Source organism: Canis lupus, chromosome 27, assembly GCF_003254725.2.
Source record: "Canis lupus dingo isolate Sandy chromosome 27, ASM325472v2, whole genome shotgun sequence".
Taxonomy (NCBI): Eukaryota; Metazoa; Chordata; class Mammalia; order Carnivora; family Canidae; genus Canis; species Canis lupus.
In genome coordinates, this window is record NC_064269.1 from 32,896,480 (window position 1) to 32,919,105 (window position 22,626).

At 39.8% G+C, this 22,626-nt stretch overlaps 1 protein-coding gene across 11 annotated transcripts in view; it reads left to right on the plus strand.

Moving 5' to 3' along the window:
• GRIN2B (glutamate ionotropic receptor NMDA type subunit 2B) overlaps positions 1-22,626 on the plus strand; it is a 505,856-nt gene that overhangs the window by 291,578 nt on the left and 191,652 nt on the right. For all 11 annotated transcript variants that reach the window (XM_049102486.1, XM_049102484.1, XM_049102490.1 and 8 more), the window contains one exon: positions 17,189-17,787. In XM_049102486.1, coding sequence (XP_048958443.1) covers positions 17,189-17,787 — 599 coding nt within the window. The remainder of the gene's footprint in view (positions 1-17,188; positions 17,788-22,626) is intronic.

Consider the following 22,626-nt stretch of genomic DNA (forward strand, 5'->3'; position numbering starts at 1 on the left):
TAAATGATATGGATATTAGAATTTAAATTTATTATTTCTGCCTATATCTTCTTACTGGTTAGTTCAAGTATTCTGTGTGTGGATTGTTCTCCACATCCTTGGAAAGGGACAACTTAGGAGCCCATGCTGTTCTGGGTTGTACTGAAGGTCCAGTCAAACTTGGAAGCTGTGTTTAATCAAATAGAATGGATGCTTGGACAATGAGGACCATAAAAATGATGATGAATTTATCAACCAGTTTGTGAATATGTACTAAATAAAATTTTCCTTGCTTATATTTTTGGCCATCATAGGTGGTGAGTAGAGTCATGCTTCACATGTCTGAAAATTGGCTATGTGTCAGGCACTGTGCTAGGCAGCTTCCTGTTTACAACTCTATAAATTAAGAATTAGCACTTTTATTTTCTAGAAGGAAATAATGGTTGGATAAATGAAATAACTGTCTAAGATCACACACCTAAGAGGTATCCAGGTTTGAATATGAATTTTTAAATTCCAAATCCAGTTCTTTTTCCATAGCCCAAATACGCTGCTTCTCTTACTGTTTTTTTTTTTTTTTTTTTACCTTGGTTTCTTAGCAAATCTTCCTTTTATTTGTTTATTTTTTAAAAAGATTTTATTTATTTATTTGAGAGAGAGTGGAAAGAGCACAACCAGTGGGGAGGGGCAGAAGGAGAGGGAGAAGCAGACCCTCCAAGGGAGCCCAATGTGGGGGCTCAATCCCAGGACCCAAGATCATGACCTGAACTGAAGGTAGATGCTTTAACCAACTAAGCCACCCAGGTGCCCGAGTAACTCTTCCTTTTAAAACCATTCAAGTTTTATGCCTAATAGGGGATGTGGTTTTGTTTGCATCTAATGCAAATAGTTTTTAATCTCCAAGTAGACTCTAAACCATCAAGTAAATTATTTGACTTCACCTTCAAGCGAATTGTACCAACTTCTTGTTCCAAGTTCTGTGTTAGCCATGTGTTATCCATCCATCTATCCAGACACCAGTGGCTGGATAGATGAAAGAAATATGGGATCATGCTGTCAATATATATTCTTGCCTTTCAGGGATGTGCCTAAGAATTTGGGAGCTGTGCACAAAGCTCTGGTTGCAAGCTCTGTGTTGAAATGGTAATCTCAAGGGCTAAATTAAAGTTTATTTGACCTTTAATCTCAGTGCTAAAAAAAAAAAAAAAAACACTGTAACCTCCTTCTCCACAACAAAGTTCAGTGAAATCTATTAAATATTTCAGAAACAAGCCTTTTTGACAATTCAACCACCATTGTACAGAGAATAAACTTAATATTTTACCTTATTATTTCCTGATGCCCTCAGAATGACCCAAATTTGGTCAAATCAATGAACATTCAGATCTTTTGAAGTGGTCATGGACAGGACAGACAGGTCAGTATGAGATACCTGGGAATTCAGAAGACAGAACTCTAAGTTTGATGGTTAGAGCCAGGACTTCCATCCTAAACTCAAAAGAAAGCGGGAGATGAATTGATTTGAACAGCATGCAGAACAGCTTTAGGTACAATGAGGAAAAAATTGAAGATTGGGATGAATCTGGTTTTGTTTAGGGTGTGTTGAAAATGCTGCCAGAGAAAGAAGGGCAAAATGGGAGAGATTTCATTTCTTGCAACTGTGGAGAATGATATAGCCTAATATTTTAGAAGGCAGGAGTCACATGCAGCTTAGCAGAAATTTAAACAAAATAGAAGTTCAGGTAAAAAGCTCCTTTTCTGAACTGTTATGAGTTGGCTTGATGTTGCAGGAACAGCCTTCCCCAAAGCCTAATCAAGCTCCGTGTATGGGTCTTGGTGGTCTAGGAGTACAGGGAGGCAGCTTTCTCATCATGTGTGTTATGTGGCTCTGCTTCTTGTTTTCAATGTACGTGTATAATCTGCATATAATCTGTGGTACCTGACATCATCTGCCAGCTTTATTTCTTTATTTCGGAGTCACATTTGCAAGCAACTTCTTAACCCTTTCAATGTCTGTGAAAGGGATACAGTTTTGTTAGCATATTACATAGCTTGCTAAAGCAAACAGTATTTATCTCCAAGGATACTCTAAACCGTTAAGTAATTATTTTGCTTTATTTCCAAGTGAGCTGTACCTACTTGCTGTGCCTAGTTCTTTGTTAGCCATGTGTTGTGTACTGAACAGACACCAATAAAAAAGGGCCTTGGTGGCAGGGTCTTATGTGAATGACCTTGGATTACTAGAGGGGACACTGTCCAGCCACCCTTTCTGCTCCAGCAGTCTCAGGCTAGGGACTGATGCTCACCAATTGAAGGTCATCTAGGAAGATATTTTCCTCATGAAAGTGGGAAACTACAGAATAAATTCCAAGCAAGAAAGATAAAAACAAGAAAGTAGTAACTCATTGTAGCTTTTTAATTTTTAGTTAGGCCTTTTGATTGGTAGGAGCAAAGACCAACTAAGTTATTTCAGAAAAAAGAAAAACCACACGACCAAACCCAACAAAACCAAAAACAAAATACCTAGTAATTTATTGTGAGCTTTGATGGAAAGAGCTGGAAAGCTGTGAGGAACTAAGACCATTCTAGGACTGGATACCTACTAGGTCTTTCTCAAGGACATCGTGGTCTGTATTTTAAAGTCTTTTTGATTATCACATGGAACTGAAGACTTCTACTTTGGATTTCCTCTGCCATCCCATAGCTTCCATTTTCTCATTGTTTCACATTGCTCAGGAACTTGGTTTGTCATGGACCTTCCTCGTCCATGTTATAGATTAAAACAAACAAAAAAACCCAAAAAAACCTCCCCCATTCTTTTCCGGTTTTTGATTCAGATTCCTGAGAGAGACAGAGAGTCTGATGAGCTGGGATCTTTTTTTCAGGTAAGGCCCAGACTACTTAAGGACAGGCTGGTCAGCGTAAGGACAGGCTGCTTTGGCCAGGCATCCACTTCTGGTTAATAGTACTTCTGCTCTGCAAAGAGAAGCTGAGCCTGTGGGCAAGGGAGGTTAATCTAAAAGAAAAATTAGGCATGATTGATACACTACTTGACATATCAAAGAAGGAGGCTTAACTGATTGTGCCTCTAGAAGTTACTCACTGAGCAACATGAAAACCCTCTTCTAGAATATATTTAATAAATAAAGCCAATTAGGTATCTGAAATATTTTATGGTGATCAAAGCAGAAGATCTTTGCCTTTATTCGAAGGAAAGGAGAGGGGAACATGGAAGTTACTCACAGGATTAAGAAGTTGAGAGAATTAAGGGAGACATGGATTTGCCCTTCATCACCAAAGATTTACCCTTTATCACCAAAGTTCCTTACTGAGCTTACACACTTACTCAGCTTCTGAGGACAATGTGCCCCATCCCATTTACACCTGGGAGCACCTCTGGTTCAGATTTTGTCCTCTTTTTTGGAAAAATGGCAATGTGATTATTCAGGGATGTCATTGCTACTATATATCCATTTAATTTCAGGAGGCCAAAAATAAAAGATCTTAGAATATACACTTGTTTTATCAGAAAGAAAGTAAGAAAAAAAAGAGATCATGTTTTACAACAGATTTGGAGGCAATTGTGAGAACTGATAGCATTTAGGTAGTCACCTCTATATTTTTAAGTGAATGGGGCACAGGGACTAACAAATTGAACTGAGAAAATTTGGTCATCAGGCTATTTCTGTGAGTTATTTGGATTTAAATTTGCAATCCTAGGGCATCTCTATGTAAGGAACACTAAAATGATTGACCTCTTGACCAATGTGTGCAATTATTGAAAATTGTTAGAGAGCCAAAGGGGGAAAAAAATCAGTGTCAAGAAAACAAGTACATTGAGAGAAGGGAAAGACTAGGAATTATCATTCCCCTAGCTTTTCTGAAGGAACACTGAAAAGAAATCTTAACAAAATCAATTTGCAATTATTTGGAGAGAAGAAAGTTTTTTAACTGGATAGCATGACTTCATAAAGGACAAGTCCTGTCATATTAATCCAATCTTCTGAGATGAAAATGAAAGGCTGGATATATCAAGCAGATAAATTTATATATAATTCATTTAGACTGTAGAGTGCTGTGGATATGATAGTGTATGGTATGTCCATCAACCCCTACCTTGCTGCTTGAGATAATGGACATCAGATGCTCATCATCCACCTGAAGACAAATCTAAGGCTGAGTTCAAGGCCAGCATTACTTATATTTCTATCCACAGTCATATTTGGATTGAAATGCTTGGGTATTTAATTTGCTGACTGCACAGAGCTAGTGAGAGAACTGTACAGAGATAAGTACAAAGAAGAGAGAGAGATAAATACAAAGGAACTTAGAAAATATAGCCGTCCATCCATACTGCTCTCTATTCTCATCATTCCTATGACATATTCTAAAAATCATGTTATCACTTAACTTAGGAAAGTCATCAATTATTTTGTATATTTTGATCTTGTCTTCCAATTAGCTTACCCTAAGGATGAGGATGCTAACTTACACTTCATCTCTACCTCCCATAGCACTTGATAGGTATTTAATAAATGCTTGATTAACAAACAATTAATACGATCTTAAGATCAGGTTGTATGATGTTTAGTAGAAGAATACTATAGGGTAATAACATGCACCAAATCCATTGCTCGTTAGCAGTATCCATGTGCTAGTAATGGATGCATAGGAGTGAAGCTTAAGGAACTCATGAAAATAATTACTAGTCACGAGGCAAATTTAACTAGATGACTGTGATCATTCCATGGTTCACAATTAAAATAGGAGGTGTAGATGGTTCAGATGGGGCTACAGAAATGGTTAAAGGAAGCTTGAAGATGTATGGTGCAGTGGTTGAATGTGTGCATTCTGAGGTCAGACCTAGCCAGATTCTCAAATCAACAGTACTTTTGGGTGAGTTACTTAATGTCTCTAAAGCTTACTTTTTTCTGTTGGTGAAATGGAGGCTAATAGGGCTTTATTTCACAGGGATGTGAGAATTAATTAACATAATACATACATAGAATCTGGTACACTACAAACAGCTCAATAAATATTGTAATGGGAACCTTATCCTTCTTGAACCAAACCATCATCTATCTTGAAATCAGTTTGATTTGGTTCCATAAAAATTTGAAGGCCTATTACATGCCTTTCATCAAGGAAAGCATGAGAGCCAAAGAGCTTAATCTACAGTGTGATGGAATCAAGACAGACATAGGGAAGAATTTCTGAAAGTCAATATTACCACTGGTCTAAGTAACTGAGAAAAATTGTGGAATTTTCTGTGAAGACTTGGAAAATAATCTAGTTCTACCTCACATTCCTCCAAACTGGCTTAATTGCAGATCTTTTTTTAAGGTGGACTAGTGTTTTCTCAAGCCACTCTGGTTAATGTCTGTTCTTTGAGATCTTAGGCTGGCATTATTTAACAGAGTTTAAGCTGTTCTTATAGAAGATTAACATATTGGTACCTTTTGGCAATACTGAATTAACATCAAAATGTCATTGCTGAGCTATAAGGATGCCCTCATTTTGTTTTGTTAGCATGGATCAGGATTCAGTAGCCAGCTAAAGTGAACCTGATAGCTCCAGGTGCATTGTTTTACTGCCAGTTCTAAAGATAATGAGACTGTATGTAAGACTCATACTTGTCTGGGATGATTCATCCATAGGCAGAAGCTCCACTGTGAAGGATCCAGATTAGAGATTAATAAATGCTACATCTGATTGTAACAATGACTGTTCTCCAGAGAATTCTGAGCTTCTTTCTGCTTGAAATGCCAGTTGGCATTTTCTTTTAAAGAGCTTTTTATTCTCCTTGCACGCTTCCATCAGAGGAAAAGTATTCAGGTGAAATGCTCTGCATTATAGAAATGTTGGAGACCACTAAATGTAGTTTAAAAACAAATCAACAAACTTCAAAATAAGAATGAATAGATAGGCCATTTGATTACTTGCCAAGTTCTTATTTGCAGGAAGGATCTCGCCAACTTTGATACCCCCTCTTGAGTCAAGGCAGCTCCTCGTCCTCGCTTGGCCAATCATCCTGAGTCAAGTTGAGATATCGACAGCATTTCACCTCCCAAGACCCCAGGGAGGAGAATGAAAACACTTGTTGGGCTAAGGGTGTAGGCCACTTGGGACATTCCAATGGGATATTTATCCGTTGAGCTATAGGACTGTGGGGAAAGGAGGCAAAGAAGGAAGAATCCTCAGATAGGACTGAAGTGGTAACTATAGCAGTTACAAGATGGTTTCTGAAAATGTTTGCACAGTTGGTATCACTGAGTCAGAGGGCACAGGCTGGACCAGAAAGTGTGACTCTTGAATGGGTTAGAAGCTGGATCTGCAGTATTCTGTACCTTCTAAACCAAGTATTACTTCTTTGTATGGGTAAAAAAAAAAAAAAAAAAAAAAAGCATAGGTTTTTTTTCAAGGAATTATGGACATAATTGTGGGGTTAGAAAAGTAGTTTTAGTATGGTTCTCCCTGTAGCAGTTGAGGAGCTGAGTACTAGTCCTAATAGATTGTGTTGTACTCCCCATGAGACTTTATGTACCTATGCCATCCAGAGCATGAGGAAAAGAAAATGAAGAGTAAGCAATTAGGAACTCTGAACTCTTAAGGATTCATTTTTAGTGCTAATAACCAGCAGGCATAAATGAGGCATAGCAAAAGTAAAAGTTGAATAATTCTGGGAAAGGAGAGCAATTTTCAGTGTAACATGAAGAAAATCTCAAGTCAACTTGAAGGTAGCCAGTCTAATACTGGACACCAGTTTCATTCTATTGAGGCCATGCATACTGGGATCTGTATAGCAGGTCTAAGGAAGGTCAGGAAGACTGGACTAAACCTTGCCAGGGGACTGCCTGCCATAGCGTGGGGGCCAGCTAGCTCCAAGAAACATGGTGTGATTCAGATTGGTGTGGGTATGGAGGGATTTGATATAATAATGTACAAAGCAGCAAATTGTTGGCACTATTAATGTGCTCATCATCTCACAGTTGAAGTTGGGAGAAGGATGTCAGACTTCAGCTGGCATCTGCAGAAATAGGGAACAGGGGCCAGTATCAGGGGTGTTGGCAATTTGTCAGGGACTGTGTAGAACATTTGGAAGTTCTAAGTAGGGAATCCTCATCCAAAAGTGATGGAATAAAACTCAGGACCACGAGGAAGACACTTAGTCCTTTGGATTGGATCCATGGTGAGGCTGTTAGGAAGGAAGGCTTCTTCTGGATGGACATATCCATACTCAGTCAGGCTCACATCAGTGCATCAAATCCTGGGCTTAGGGGAGCCCAGTCAGCTCTGAAAATGTTGTAGGTGAGGAGAGTCCTTGGCCAGTCCCAGTTTAAAGATTGGAAGGTATGCCTGCTTGTTCAAGTTCTAAGTCCTACAATCAAGAGAGGCCAAGATAGGCAGGTGCTGATGAGCTGTTGAAGATATGTATATATATTTTTAAAACGCCTGTATGCAATTTTATTTTCATTTCTGGAGCCCTTCAAAATGCGTTGCCTCTTTTAGATGGAGGACCAAATTGGTTTGGGAGATGTGAATAAATTCAAAGCTGTGTTGATTGTGAATAGCCGTACTTTGCTGATGTGAGGAAGTGGTGATCAGTTTTCCAATCCAGGGATGTAGGAATACCGTTCACTGGATGTTTGGTGCAAAAAACTTTCTCAGAAAACTTATTTCTACCATTGGAGATAATGACTTGTTAACCTGTGGCAAATGAACATCACTGGTCCAAATTCTAAATTCAGGGATGCTTTGTCTTTCTATATGGAACAGGGACAGAAGCATGAGAGCTCCCTCTTTTCCAGAGATACCTTGAAAAGACCCATATGTATGGACATAGTCACTATATCTGGAACCAGTGCTTTTGTTATTTTCAGCAACAAATGAGGTGCTAACATTCATCACTTGATCAAATTCAAAATGGCTTTTCTATGCTTCCCCTCCTGTGAGTACCTTCCCACTTCTGTACTCCCACATGTATGTGAATGTGATGTTCTGATCGAATATGTATGAAGAGATGGGAATGTTAATTTATTTGAGACAAATGTCAACATCTTTATTCTGAAAAATGCTGCTAGGATGTCAAATACCATTACCAGTTTGTATTTAACCCTGTCCTTTTTTAATAATCACAGTTCTTCTGTAAACTCTACCCCATTGGCTCAAGTTAAGTGGCAAGACTTTGAAGGCATAGACAGTTTTTGGGATGTAGGATTTCATACCTAATACTTCCTTTTGTTTTACCTTGGTTAAATTGTTTAGTTTTGTGTTGCCTTTCTTTTTATCCTGTTAAATCCTCAGATCGATATTATTCTTGAACAAACTTTATTTTTTTAAGTAGGCTCCACACCCAGTCTAGGGCTTGAACTCACAACCCTGAGATCAAGAGTCACATGTACTACTGATGAGCCAACCAGGTGCCCCCACACTTGATTTTACAAATTTGCCTAAATACATTTAGTCTGATATTAAAAATCCTACTGCCTAACTAATACTGCTAGTTTAATATTTACACTATTTTTCTCTATCCCTTTCATTTTCTTTTCCAACTTTTCCTTTCCCCCGCCTTCTTTCCTTGCATTTATTTAAAAGTACTTTTATTCAATCACCAAACTTGATTGTTGCTGAACTTGTCAGCTTGCTCTTTTATAGAAAAGGACCTCTTAATAAAAATACAAGCCAATCCATCTGAGAGTTGTTTTGATGTACATAATGGAGTAGGCCATAGAGAGGAATTTTAATTTAATATGAAATGAAATAGCCTTGTTAAGATTTTGGCAGTCCTGATACCTTACAGGGGAGCACGAACACATTCTAGAAGTTCTGTTAGTACTCGCCAAGCCCTTTGGTCCCTTCCTTAATTCCGTATTTATTTGAGTATGCTAGTGAGAGGAACTCTGCCTTTTTTTCCCCTCCCTTGTATCTCCCCCCTCTGTCTGTCTTATAAGCTTTCTTGCTATTGCTATTGCTATTGCTATTATGTTGTCTCTGAGACCTGGAATAGGAAGAACCTTGTAGGCATTCTCACAGTGGATACCTTTAGTTTGCTTCTCAACTGTGACTTCCATTTAGCAATTGAAGCACATCCAAGAAGGAGGCTCAGTCAGGGAAGAAAATGGGGCAAAATTCAAGGAGAAAGCCAAATTATCTTCTGAAAAAGCAAATAAGAAAAAGAATGCTGGCTTCTGCAGGAATTGTTTTGTTAGTCACAGCCAATCTGCTTAAGTTTTTTTGTTCATAGGCTTTTGAAAACCCAGAGTGCTCTCCTTTGTGTGCAAAGGTTTAAAAAAGAATGTATTTGGCATTTAACAGGCAGGGAAGATCATGATTCTCCACTAGTGAGCTTCCATCATGTTTTTCAGTCATGATACTTCTGACTAATGGCAAGGCTGGAGAACATTAGGCATTTTCCCTATCTTGCAAGGCAATGCTCACAAAACTCTGACACTATTCAAACCCACCCTCAGTAACTATCACCAGCAGTCTTAGTTACCTGAAAAACTGATAATGTGGAATCAGAATTTCTAGTCCAAAGGAGGGGATCTTTGGAGTTAGGTGGGGAGAAGATACCTGAAACTTATTTCCGGAGAGAAGAGATTTTGTCCTCCATATTCTGCTTCTACTCTGCTTCTTAGTGTGGAAGAAGGAAAGAAAAAAATGGCCAGAACTTCTCTTAGTTCTGGCCTCTTACCCCATCATTTCCATACTTATTTCCTAAATCCATTGGTAGTGGAGAAAGTTTTCAAGGTCTAGCAGTTCTAGCCTTTTATCAAACACAGATCCTCCTAAGAACTGCATTTAGAAGAAGAACAGGATTTTCGTCACTCATATACTACCAGGAGGGACTAGAAGGAAAATCAGATTTATTTACTCTGATTCTATGTTAATGTTTTAGCAGACCATAATACCTATGATGTTATGAAGTACTTAGATTTGAATAATGTGAAACACTTTGTGATACTAGAAAAATATAATCTCAGTTGGAAAGCCAAAAAAGATAAACTAGATTTGAGGATTAACTGGTTGCAACACAGTTATTGCATTTTAAAATTCAACAAACATCTACTGAGGCCCCATTTCAGGTACTCAATTGTGGCAATGAACTAACTGTGATCCCTGCTCTCCTGGTGTTTACTCTAGTTGAGAAGAGGGAGTAAGTCCATAACAAATATATTAGATAAGTACTCGTGTAGTCTATCAGATGGTGATAAATGCTAAGGCAATAAGAAAAAAATGGAAGCAGGATGAGAGGTTCAGGCCGGCATTAATATCCTATTGCAGGGCCAGGATTGAGCTTTGTTGAGAAGTTGAGGTTTTAGCAGAATTGAAACAGGTGTGTTTGGATACCTGGATAGCTGGAAGAAGAGTATTTTATGCAGAGAAAATAGCTAGAATACAGGTCTGGATCAGGAGAGTATATAAATTCAAGAGATGTCAGAGTACCTGGGCATAGTGAGAGGAAGGGTGGGAGAGTATGGGATCCATGGGGCATTAAGGGGCCAAATCAAGACTGTTGGCTTTTTCTTTTTGGTAGTTTGGGAAGCCACTGAGGGTTTGGGGCAGAGAATAACATCTTATGATATAAGTTTAAAAGGATCATCCTGCTCCTTTTTTTGAGCGAAGACTGTAGAGGGCTGGGGGCAGAGGCAGGAGGGGAGACCAGTTAGGAGGCTCTTACAGTGACTGGGTGAAGGATGATGGTGGCTCAGACAGAGCTGGTGAAAATAGGTTGTGTTCTAGATACATTTTGAAGGTCAGCAATCAAGGTTGGTTGATTGGATGTAGGATTCCAGAGAAGGAGAGGGGTTGGAAGTGGATGGATTAAATTGCCTTTACCTGAAATGGGAAAGGCTGAGTTCGGTTTTGGAAATGTTGGCTATATTTCTAAGATATCCAAATGGACATGTAGAACAGTACTTTGACACATAAGTTTGAAGTTTTGGAGAAAGAAGAGTGAGAGTGATTGCCATATAGATAGGATTGAAATCAGGAGATTGTATGAGATCTCTGGGGGAGGTAAATGTTGATAGAAACAACATGATTAAGGATTAACTCTGGGGCCCTCAGCTTTGAAAGGTCAGAAGAAAGAGGAGCCAGTAAGGTTGGAGGAAGGTCAAGAGAATGTGAAGCCCAAGGAAAGAAAGCCTAGCTAGGAGCCAGTGATTACCCATGTTAAATGCAGCTCACAGGTAAGGATGATTGCAGGAAGGCTGACAACACTGACTTCATCTTTGGCCTTATGTCTTGTGCCCCCTATCCCTGGCACACAGGTAGCACCACTTTCAATGACTAATAGAGATCCTCTAGTGCACACATAGGACCAGTTTAGATAACTACCCTGTGACCTCACCACCATGCTCCTCTACCCACAAAATCTGGGGATTAAGGCATAGATAGGGATGGAAAATAGCTGTGTAGTGCTGTGGGTCAGCCGTCTACCCATTCCTCTCAGTAAATTACTCTGAACAAAACTGTGTAAATGGTATGGAATTGTTTTGCTTTGCTTTTTGGTTATTAAAGTGTCTTCTCAGTCTGGAGGGTACGTTAATGACTCTAACAATGATTACAGATGGACATTGGAGTTGGCAATATCAAGGTCACCTCTGCCTTTCACAAGAGGAGTATTAGTGACATTAAAAGTCTGGTTGGAGTTAGTGTAATAGAAAATGGGAGAAGAAGAATTGGAGGGGAGGTGAGTATAAGTTATATTTTCAAGGAATTTGTGGTAGAAGAGTAAGGAAATGGCCACTAGTATTTTCTACATCTCTCCCTGGCTCTAAGAGGGATCCCGTCACATCTTATAAAAGTGCAGCTTATAATATATACATATTATATACATATAATATATATAATATAATATATTATATACTTATAATATATACATATATATCATACACACACACACACACATATATATATATATATATATAAATAACTATTTAGGCATAGCTGATTTAATTTCTATAAGGTCAGTATGTGCCATCAGCATAGAAATTTGGAACCAGATGAGGCCATCAGTTATTTCAATTAATTTCCCACCCAATAAAGGAAACTTCTTTTTTTCTGAAATTTTTTCTTTTTATTTATTTATTCATGATAGAGAGAGAGAGAGAGGCAGAGACACAGGGAGAAGCTGGCTCCATGCCGGGATCCCAACGTGAGACTCCATCCCGGGACTCCAGGAGCGCTTCCTGGGCCAAAGGCAGGTGCTAAACCGCTGAGCCACCCAGGGATCCTCCAGAACCTTCTTTTTTAATATTAATACAAAACTACTTTTTTTCATATGCCATCAAAGGATCCAGAGATGAATAAGGCATAGTTCCTGCTCTTAAGAAACATACATTTTAGTGGGAGGAGGGAGGCATATATGCTTCCTCTGTGATAAATATTAAGATAGAGGCATGTACAAAATATTATGAAAATACAGGGCAAAGAGAACTAACTTGCCTGGGGAAGTTGAGAAAGATGATATGCATGAAAAGATGACACTTGAACTAGACCTTGAAGGAGAATGTGACATTTTCCAGGCAGAGTGCTGGGGAGAATCCCTTTATCAAATAATAATCCAGCTCCTGTTTGAATGCTTATAGCAATAGAGAGCTCACTATCTCATGAGTTCATTCCATTCTAAATTGCTTTAAGTTGCTTACCTGTTCTTCTATTGAACCAAATAATGACATTTAATATTTCTACTCATAAGTCCCAGTTTTCTCCTCTGGAGCTAATGGGCAAAGACTTGTCCTTCTAACATATAGATCATTTCTGTGTTTGAAAATAGACATCATGTTTTCTTTTAAAGCCATCTCTTTTCCATTTTGAGAAAGGGAACTAAATAGTCTTGGGTTGGGTTCCCTGGGAAGCAGACCCTGAAACCAAGATTAGCATGCAGGAGGTTTATTAGGGAGTGCCCTTGAGAAGATCGGGCAGGAATGGGCAGAGGGAACAACTAATGTTGGAGAGGATGTGGAGAAAGGGAACCCTCTTGCACTGTTGGTGGGAATGTGAACTGGTGCAGCCACTCTGGAAAACTGTGTGGAGGTTCCTCAAAGAGTTAAAAATAGATCTGCCCTACGACCCAGCAATTGCACTGTTGGGGATTTACCCCAAAGATACAGATGCAGTGAAACGCCGGGACACCTGCACCCTGATATTTATAGCAGCAATGTCCACAATAGCCAAACTGTGGAAGGAGCCTTGGTGTCCATCGAAAGATGAATGGATAAAGAAGATGTGGTCTGTGTATACAATGGAATATTCCTCAGCCATTAGAAATGACAAATACCCACCATTTGCTTCGATGTGGACGGAACTGGAAGGTATTATGCTGAGTGAAATAAGTCAGTTGGAGAAGGACAAACATTATATGGTCTCATTCATTTAGGGAATATAAAAAATAGTGAAAGGGAATAAAGGGGAAAGGAGAAAAAATGAGTGGGAAATATCAGAGAGGGAGACAGAGCATGAGGACTCCTAACTCTGGGAAACGAACAAGGTGTGGTGGAAGGGGAGGTGGGCGGGGGGTGGGGTTGACTGGGTGATGGGCACTGAGGGGGGCACTTAATGGGATGAGCACTGGGTGTTATGCTATATTTTGGCAAATTGAACTCCAATTAAAAAATATGTAAAAAATAATAATTAAAAAAAAAAGGAATGGGCAGAGGGAGAAGTAAAGGTGTGATGCAGTTTTAATAGAAGCTCCAACCAACCCTGTAGGAAGTTCTGAAAATCAACTGATCCTTCAAAGGTGTCTAGAGTTAGGGCAAGAGGACATGTTCTTTATACCCTATGACAACTAATCATTTGGGGTAGTTTACCCTGGAAAGGGGGCATGACTTTGGGCAAGGTGGTTCTCTTCAGCTCGTACAATTCCCAGAGTGGTCTGACAGCTAAAATGTATTGTTGGGGCATTATTAGCATCTGTGGTAGGTAATCCTTTATTTCTGAAGTGGATCTGTAGGAGATCTGGGTGATGCAAAAGAGGAATCTCACGAACTGCTAATTCTTTCAGCAATATTTTGGAGACTGGTAAATGAATGCAAAAATACTTGTTTTTGTTTTTTTATTAGCAAATAAATACCATGAACATTAAAGTGATGAAGGTTCAACTTAATGGTTCTAGGCTGATTGGGTCTAATGTACAGTTGTACCTTTCCTGTGTTAATTATCTCAGTCATGATGGCCCTTTATACACTAATGCTTTAAAGACGCCCAAAAGACAAGGTGAAGAAGTACATTCATGCAATAAATGTGACTGGAAATCTTCATTAGGAGACAAAAATGTAAGTGGGGATGCATAGTGGGCTGCAAACTGAAATATATCCCCGTCCTTCATCCTCAAAGATGACACTTCTTGTGGTGATCACAATGCATGCTGGGTGCCTGCAAAGATGGATGCGTGGCCACCAGTCCTTTCCACTCCATGCACACATGAAGATTGCTCTTTGATTTGTGGCTTCGGCCATAATTTGCAAAGCCTGTCACTGCTTGCAACTTATAGTTAGCCCAAAGCTTTGTTGAAACAGAGCTGTCCCATTCCCGACTGCTGTATACCAGATTGATGTGTCAACTAAATTAATAACACTGGGCCGCTCATTATACCAGAAAACATTTGTCCAAGCTATAACTCTTGTCTCTTGATTTCTGTTTGGCTTCATTAACCTCTTTTTGATGCCACAGATAAAATGGTCATGTAAGGCATCTTTTATTTAATGAAAGATTGGCAAGATTAAAAGTTGAAATGGGCATTGTTGGGAGAGAGGAGTCAGAAAGGATGATTGTAGAGGATGATAGAATTAGGTAAGAGGAGGGTATGATGGAGGTGAGATAGAGCCATGTTAGTTTTCCTCTCTTCTTACTTTTACCTTTTATTATTGGATTTCTCCACATAGTAGCTGGTAGTTTCTTTAGATCTCGTTTTTAATTGTGAGAGGGTTTTAGGAGAAGACTAAGAGAAAAGAGGGTAGGGTTGGTATATATTAGATTGGTTTTCTTTTAAAGTTATTTTCATTAGCATGGGCTCATTTACTATGGACCCTCATGGATTATCTCTCAGGGCTATCTTTCCCTGTGTATTTCAACCAGCTGTGGTCTCGCAATGGATGGAGAGTTAGGGTATTCAAGAACCTCCTGGTGTAAGATATGTTCCCTTCGCATAGAATGGGTTGAATTATTTTGTTTACAATTGGGATTCCTTTCATCCTTAGCTGTACCTATTAAGTTGTATTTGGAAGCTTTTGTCATTTTGTTACATCCACTAGATTTTGTGAAAACTAGAGTGGAAAAAGGGAATTTGGGGAAGTCTCAGATGAAACACTGTCAGGAAGTAACAAGAAAACAAATCACTTTTTCCTGAAAGCCTTTCTGGGTGGCTGACGTTCCTTTCCTGTTGTAGTTCTCTGTAGACCCCTGACAAGCCTTGGAATAATTCAACTTTGTTGTCCTGGAATCCCATAACCTAAGGACAAAGTTGGCATTACCTGAAGAATAGTACTTGTATTGTAGTAGGAAACTAGGGGCAGAGGCTGGCAGCAATTTAGAATAAACACACATGAAGTTCTTATTCTATTCTGAATTAATTCCTACTCCTTCCCATCCATTCTTCCTGCCCTACCCACTCCTGCTTCTCTGAATTCCCTGGTCCTTTGAGGCTCCTCTTTGACTGTATGTTTAAGCCAGAGGAAGGAGCTATGATAAGCACCATTTTACCCCTAGCAGAAAGAATTGCCCTCAAATGACTAAGCATCTGCTGTTTCATTCTGGATTGCCTGTGGGAAATGTGAAAAGTTCAAGCCACATGAAGCAATCATAGCTCTGGCAGAGCCAAAGGGGCTGGCAGCTTTCATTGCCGAATCAGGGTCTTTGGATACCAGCTGGATATTTCCCAACCTGTGTTTTTTTCAATAGTGGGTGCCCAAAAAATACTCAGCAATTTCTTAGCTATACAAGAATATGTTCCTGAACGAAGAAATCACTGTATAATTTTGTTTAGAAGCCTAGTCTCTTGTGACTGTACTTTGAAGCTCTAGTTTGGGGGATAAAAAAGAGCTGCCCCTTTTAGAGAGACACAATTTTGTTAGCTGGATTGTTATAAAATGGAGATGAACCATCAGATAAAAGATAGGGGGCACTGACCAAGAAAAGAGATGCCATTACCCAGGAGGAAGTCAGGGGAAAATGGATTGAGAAAGAAGGACAAGGCCGAGAGGGTCTTCATTTTGTGGTTTCAGATTCTTCTAGCTGTAAGGCAGAGATAAAATGCAGGGCTTGACATCTCAAAACAGCAGGTGAAATATGGCTTAAAATGGGAGAAATTTAAAATGTCTCCTCCCTCAAAAGGAGGGAGAAAACATAAGATTCTCAGAATTGACAGAAGGTTATGTGTATAAGAGACAGGTCAAATTGAGACCTGTGGCATTAGACAGGTAAGAGAAAGAACAATCTTCTATGTGCTGATCTAAAATAAGCCTTAATTATACATAAGCTTGAATAAAAGTCCTCCTAACTTGTAGCTTAGGTACATTGTTTGCACCTTACTCTAACTTGCATGTCTCATTATCACAGGGGAAGATGGAAAACTCAACGTGCTATTATTTTAGCAGTTACATCTTTATAGAAAATATACTGACCAAATCTTACTACCATGTGCTTCTCCCTGATATCCATACCTGAGTACCACCCACCTGCTAGGCCAGTGTGCGTATACCACCTCCATCAATAAGTTTAAGAGTAAATTGATGGCATTTCCATTATTCATTCTAAGTGTTAGACATCCACAGTTGTGATAAGTTCAGAAGGCTCGAAAAATATGAAAAGTGTGTGTTTTCCTAGAACTCATTTGACAGTGAGACCTCACATGAACTAATGTGAGGCCATTTAGAGTCTTTATTCCACTTAATGCAACTCTTTATGTATTTTGCAATAGAAATATTAACATATTTGATTGTAGGAAGCTTCCCTATGCTCCAAGGATTTCAGACAATGAGAATATAGACCTATGTTGATTTTTCCCTAAAATCTAAGAGGTAGTTTTAGGAATAAAGTTACTACAAATATTTATAATTCAAACATCCCATTTTAAAAGGCATGTGAAAAAGTAAATGATGAACACAAACCTTTGTAACCAGTTGATTCAGACTCTCCCTTACTATCTTTTTTTTTTCTTTTTTCTTTTCTTTTTTTTTTTTATTTTACCTTTTTACAATTCTAGGATGAATCCTCCATGTTCTTCCAGTTTGGCCCATCAATTGAACAGCAAGCTTCTGTAATGCTCAATATCATGGAAGAGTATGACTGGTACATCTTTTCTATTGTCACCACCTACTTCCCTGGCTACCAGGACTTTGTAAACAAGATTCGCAGCACCATTGAGAACAGCTTCGTGGGCTGGGAGTTAGAGGAAGTCCTCCTGCTGGACATGTCCCTGGATGATGGAGATTCTAAGATCCAGAACCAGCTCAAGAAACTGCAGAGCCCCATCATTCTTCTCTATTGTACTAAGGAAGAAGCCACGTATATCTTTGAAGTAGCTAACTCAGTAGGGCTGACTGGCTACGGCTACACATGGATTGTACCTAGTCTGGTGGCAGGGGATACAGACACAGTGCCCTCGGAGTTCCCCACTGGCCTCATTTCTGTGTCCTATGATGAATGGGACTATGGCCTCCCTGCCAGAGTGAGGGATGGAATTGCCATAATCACCACTGCTGCTTCCGACATGCTGTCTGAACACAGCTTCATCCCTGAGCCCAAGAGCAGTTGTTACAACACCCATGAGAAGAGAATCTACCAGTCCAACATGCTAAATAGGTGAGTGTGGGACAGAGGGCACACTGATGGCAGAGGTCAGAGGAGGGCTTTCAGCATTGGGGTTGGAGGTTTGGAAAGGCTGGGAAGAATAGTTCAAGATGTCAGAGGTTGAAGGCTGGCCACTGGGATGGCAGTCGTTTGTGATGGTGGGAGTGTTTCAGATCCAAAGCTTGCTGTGCTGGGTTCCTATTCTAAGAGATACAAAACAGTTCCCACTTACTGATCACTTACTATGCACTAGGTGTTACTTAAGTGTTTTGCAGGTTTGACCTCGTTTAACCCTCAAAGCTGTACTCTATGAGACAGATGTTAAAAATTGTTTCCATTTTATGATTCAAGAGAATAATGTTTGTAGGTGTAAACTGCCCATAATCAGTCTTCATGTAAGAGGTTCAGTCTGGAGTTGTAGGCAGGCCTCTGTGAGCCCTACATACTTGACTGCTCTAAAAGACACAGTGGGCATAGACATGAGGGAGGACCTACCAGTCCCTTTACTTAGGAATGCTGCTGTACTGGGAGGGAATGGAGAATAGGTTATGTGGGTCTGGAGGCACATGAGGAGGGTTCTGTCCTTGGTTTTTGTCTCCTTTGCTTCCCTCTCTGCCTTAGAAATGTGAGATGGCTGCCAAAGAGGAGCCTTCTGTAGTTGATCTTAGTCCGACTTCTTCAGTAGGAAGAAGATATAGGTAGAGTTCTGCTCCCCTGACCTTACCTCATAATCCAGCCATGACTCCAGCACATCCTCCTGTGGATATCATGTGACTGTGTAGGGCAGAAGATTCTATATGAGGCTTCTGTGGTTCTGTGATTTGTATAAAACTGCTGCACGTGAACATTGTAAAGATTCAGACAATGCAGAAGATCACAAAGAAGAAAGAAAAGAAAAAGTGTTCTTAAATCCAGCGAACCAGAGATAATCATTATGGAAATAACTAGTGAACATCTTCCTAGTTATTTCTCTATGCATGTGTGTGTGTATATATATATATATATATATATATATATATATACACATTTAAATCTATAACTTTACATAAATGGAAATATAACTATACATGCTGTTCAGTAACCTTTCATTCAACAATATGTTTTGAGCATCCATTTTAAATTCATTATGAATTATATCTGACAAATAGAAAGCTATGCAGAAAGCATGTACTCAGGTACCATCCAGCTTAAATAAAATATCAAAGTGTACTCTGGGGAGGTTGAAATATAATTAGTGGAGGTTGAAGGTGTACCTACTTATACTTGTTTAACCTTTGGAAGGGACTTTATCTAAACTCCCTCACCTAAGCTCTTAATTTGAGTTAAAGTTAAAGCTACCTTTAAAAAAAGATTTATTTATGTATTTTAGAGAGAATGAGGGAGCAAGAGTGTGGGTAGGGGCAGGGGGAGAGAAAGAATCCTCAAGCAGACTTCCTGCTGAGCGCAGAGCCTGATGCAGGCTCTATCCCAGGACTCTGGGATCATGACCTGAGTCGAAATCAAGAGTCAGACACCAGCCAGGCACCTTTTAATGTAGCTCCTGCATAGCTCCTTTTAAGGTAGCTCTGTCTGTGTTCCAATCCTAAGATTATCCCACCTTGAACTCTGCTTTCTGCTTTAGCTGGTTATCACTGCTTGTTTGGTATAGACTGTCTTGGTTTTCTTTCTACCTCTCTAGTCATTCTATCACAAAGTCCTTAGCATGCTCATCTTCCTTTAGACCTTTCTTAAATATTGATGCTTCTCAGGGTTTTGTCCCAGACCCCCTCTTCTGTCCTCTGTTGCCAAGGTTACAACTGATATCTGTAAGTTTCTCCAAAATGACCTCTGGCTGAAAGTTCTCCCTTGAACCCCAGTCTATATCATCAACTGTGACTAGATAGGTTTCTTTGGATGCCACGGGGCCTTACACCTTGGCCACAGCCAAACTGCTTTCTCTCCCATTCCCCTCCCACCCTCTTCTGGACAAATCTGTACCACCTATAAAGACTACATGCTATTTATTACTCAGCTGCCTAAAGTAAAAATTGCCCAAATATCTTTGCCTTCACATCTCCACCATCTCCTAGCTGACCGTCTCCTAGTGCCACTTCCCACGGATCTCCTCTGGAGTATGTTCACGGCTGCATCCCCATGCCATGTCCCTGTTTGGCTCTCCTCACCTGCATTGCTGCAGGGCCTAGTAAATATCTTCTGGTTCTCTGTATTGCTTCCTTCCAATTTCCAAATTGCAGCCAGAGTGATCTAAAATGAAAATGTGATTTCATCACTCTCCTGCTTAATGCCTTTCAATGGCTTTTCATTGCTCCTGTAATAAAGTCCCATCTCCTTGATATGGTTTATAAAGTCTTCCACTGCATAGGCCCACTCATCTTTCCAAAATTGTCTCCTGCCATGCTCTCCCTCGAATGCTATATTCTTGCAATACTGAACCTACTTTAGTTCTTTGAAAATACCATGTTTTTTTTTCTCTCTTCTAGCTCCTTTCTCTGCCTTGAATATATTTCCCAGGAGTCTCCTCCCACCTGTATGTAAATGCAGATGCTCCTTCACCTGCCTCCTTTTCATTCCTCAGGACTGGGTCCTGTCATCACTTCCACTGAGAAGCTTTCCTGGACCATGGGCTAATGGGACCCTGTGATATGCTTTCACTGCATCTTATGCTTGACCAGGAAAGCCACTCTTCAGACAGTTGTAACTCTCTGTTTTTTTTATCTCTTGTCCCTGTAAGTTCTGTGAAAGAAGTGACCTTTCTGTCCTACTTATTTCCAAGTACCCTCACTCTTGGTGTCTTGTGTGGCAAAGGGAAGAAAGACACTTGGAGTGAATAAATGACCTCCTCGGAGATGCTGAACTGCCCAGTGCAGAACAACCCTGTAGGAGTTTTCTTCTGCTTCTCTTTGCAAGATAATAGAGATTTCCTTGAAAAAAATGACTATTTGTTTGGTTCTGTACATTCAGGTTTTCTCCCATGGTCTGTAGTGTTAAATTAAAATCTGATGCCAGTGACTTTACCAGGTCATCCAATAACTTTACCAAATATTCATCCATTAAAACCAGTGATGACAATGAAAACTATCTAGACCAAAATGTCTGCCAAACAACCAAGGAAATCAAACGAGTGTTAAGTTAAAATCCATAAATTTTGGTCCAGGAATGCCTGCTTATGTCCTAAAACTTTGTCCAGGTGAGCCATCCTCTGCATCCTCTCACTTGCCATTGGGCTTACTTTACCTTAGAATGTAAATGTTCTCTTCGAAGTCTGGTTTCTGATGACTGCACCTTTAAAACCACAGTTGGTTCTGACTTTTGTTGTTGTGTCTTGTGGCCACTCAGAAAGAGAGCACTCCTTAGTCCTCCTTTCTCCTTCCTCAGACGTTATTGGCAAGATGGCCACAAATACCCAGTGCCATGTTTGTCCTAAAAAGAACAAGATTACACAGTCTAGATTATTCATAAATTCCTTGAGTCCCAGGGTAGAGCAGAGAGTCTACCTCAATTTCCCCCGTATACTGCATAAAAAGTGTCTTCAGACTTACCAAAGCGCTTCTCCACTAAAGGCTTTCCTCTGTGCACTTTCTCTTCTGTCCCAATTACCTGATTTTTTTTTTTTTTGTGGTGGGGGAGGGTTCTGTATCTAACTGCCTGTGAGACCTCTTCTCTTGGCTGTCTCCCTTGTCTGCATACCTGCATCCCTCTTCCTTCCCTGCCCTCAAGTGCATCTCCTCAGGGCTCCTGAATCCAGTCTTTAGCCTCTCTTGAGACTATTTTAATATCGTTTTCTATCAAGGTCCAGGAAGGATTGGGGTTGACTAATGGGGACTATAAAGGAGCTATCCTCAAAGTCTGAGCTATTATTGTATGGCGCAGTACTTGGAATCATCAGTAGAATTCAATTAGGCACACTCAGTCCCAGCTCCTCTTACAGTATCCTGGTCTGAAATCGGCCTCTTTTTCCCCCCTTCAAGAGCTTTGGTCTCACTAGGGTCACTCTTTTAAATAACAAACCAAGCAGCCACACCATTTAGCCACAGCAGGAAACCTTTGCAAATAAAATTGTTGCAAATGGTTGGTTGTTTTATGAGGATGACTTTTTCTTTGGCCTGCTGCTCTTGTCTCTCTGCAATAGCAGCGGGAAGAAGCCTCTTCAGGAGGTATCTGGGACTGACCCAGCCCCCATGACACCAGAAATATGGAGTCTGGAAGTGGATTTTCCTCTGGCCTTCTGAAAACCCAGTAACATTAACAGGCCCTGTTGTCTCCGGAAGCGGAAGTGTTGTATGGGGAGGTAAAGCTCTCATTTATACCTGACCAAAGTGGATTTCTTTCTAGACTTAGGGACCACGGATTGGAGGCTCTATTGTTATCACTGAATGCCAAAGAGAGACATACATTTGAAATGACTCACTTGTTAGTTATCAAGGAAGATTTTTTTTTTTTAAATGACCTATAAGCATTCTCAGAGAGTATTCTTGAAATAAACATTATTTATCAGGTATTATGCCAAATTCCCTACTGGGAACTTCAACTTCCTTGAAACTTGGCTGGTCAGGTATGGTTTTGGTGACTATCTCCAAATAGGCTCTAGGTTGCTGGACAGGCCTGGCAAAGTTGCTAGAAAAATACAAAATCCCAGTTAAATTGGACTTTTAGATAAACAGTAGCTAAATCTCTTACTATAAATCTATCCCAAATGTTGCATGGGACCTACTGCTACTAAAAAAAAAACTTGTTTATCTGAAATTCAGATTTAATAGGGCTCCCGTTTTTTTTGTTTTTGTTATATGTGACAACCTTACTTTGTACACTAATAAGAATAGTTTTCCGTTGGAACTTTGTAGCATTCATTTA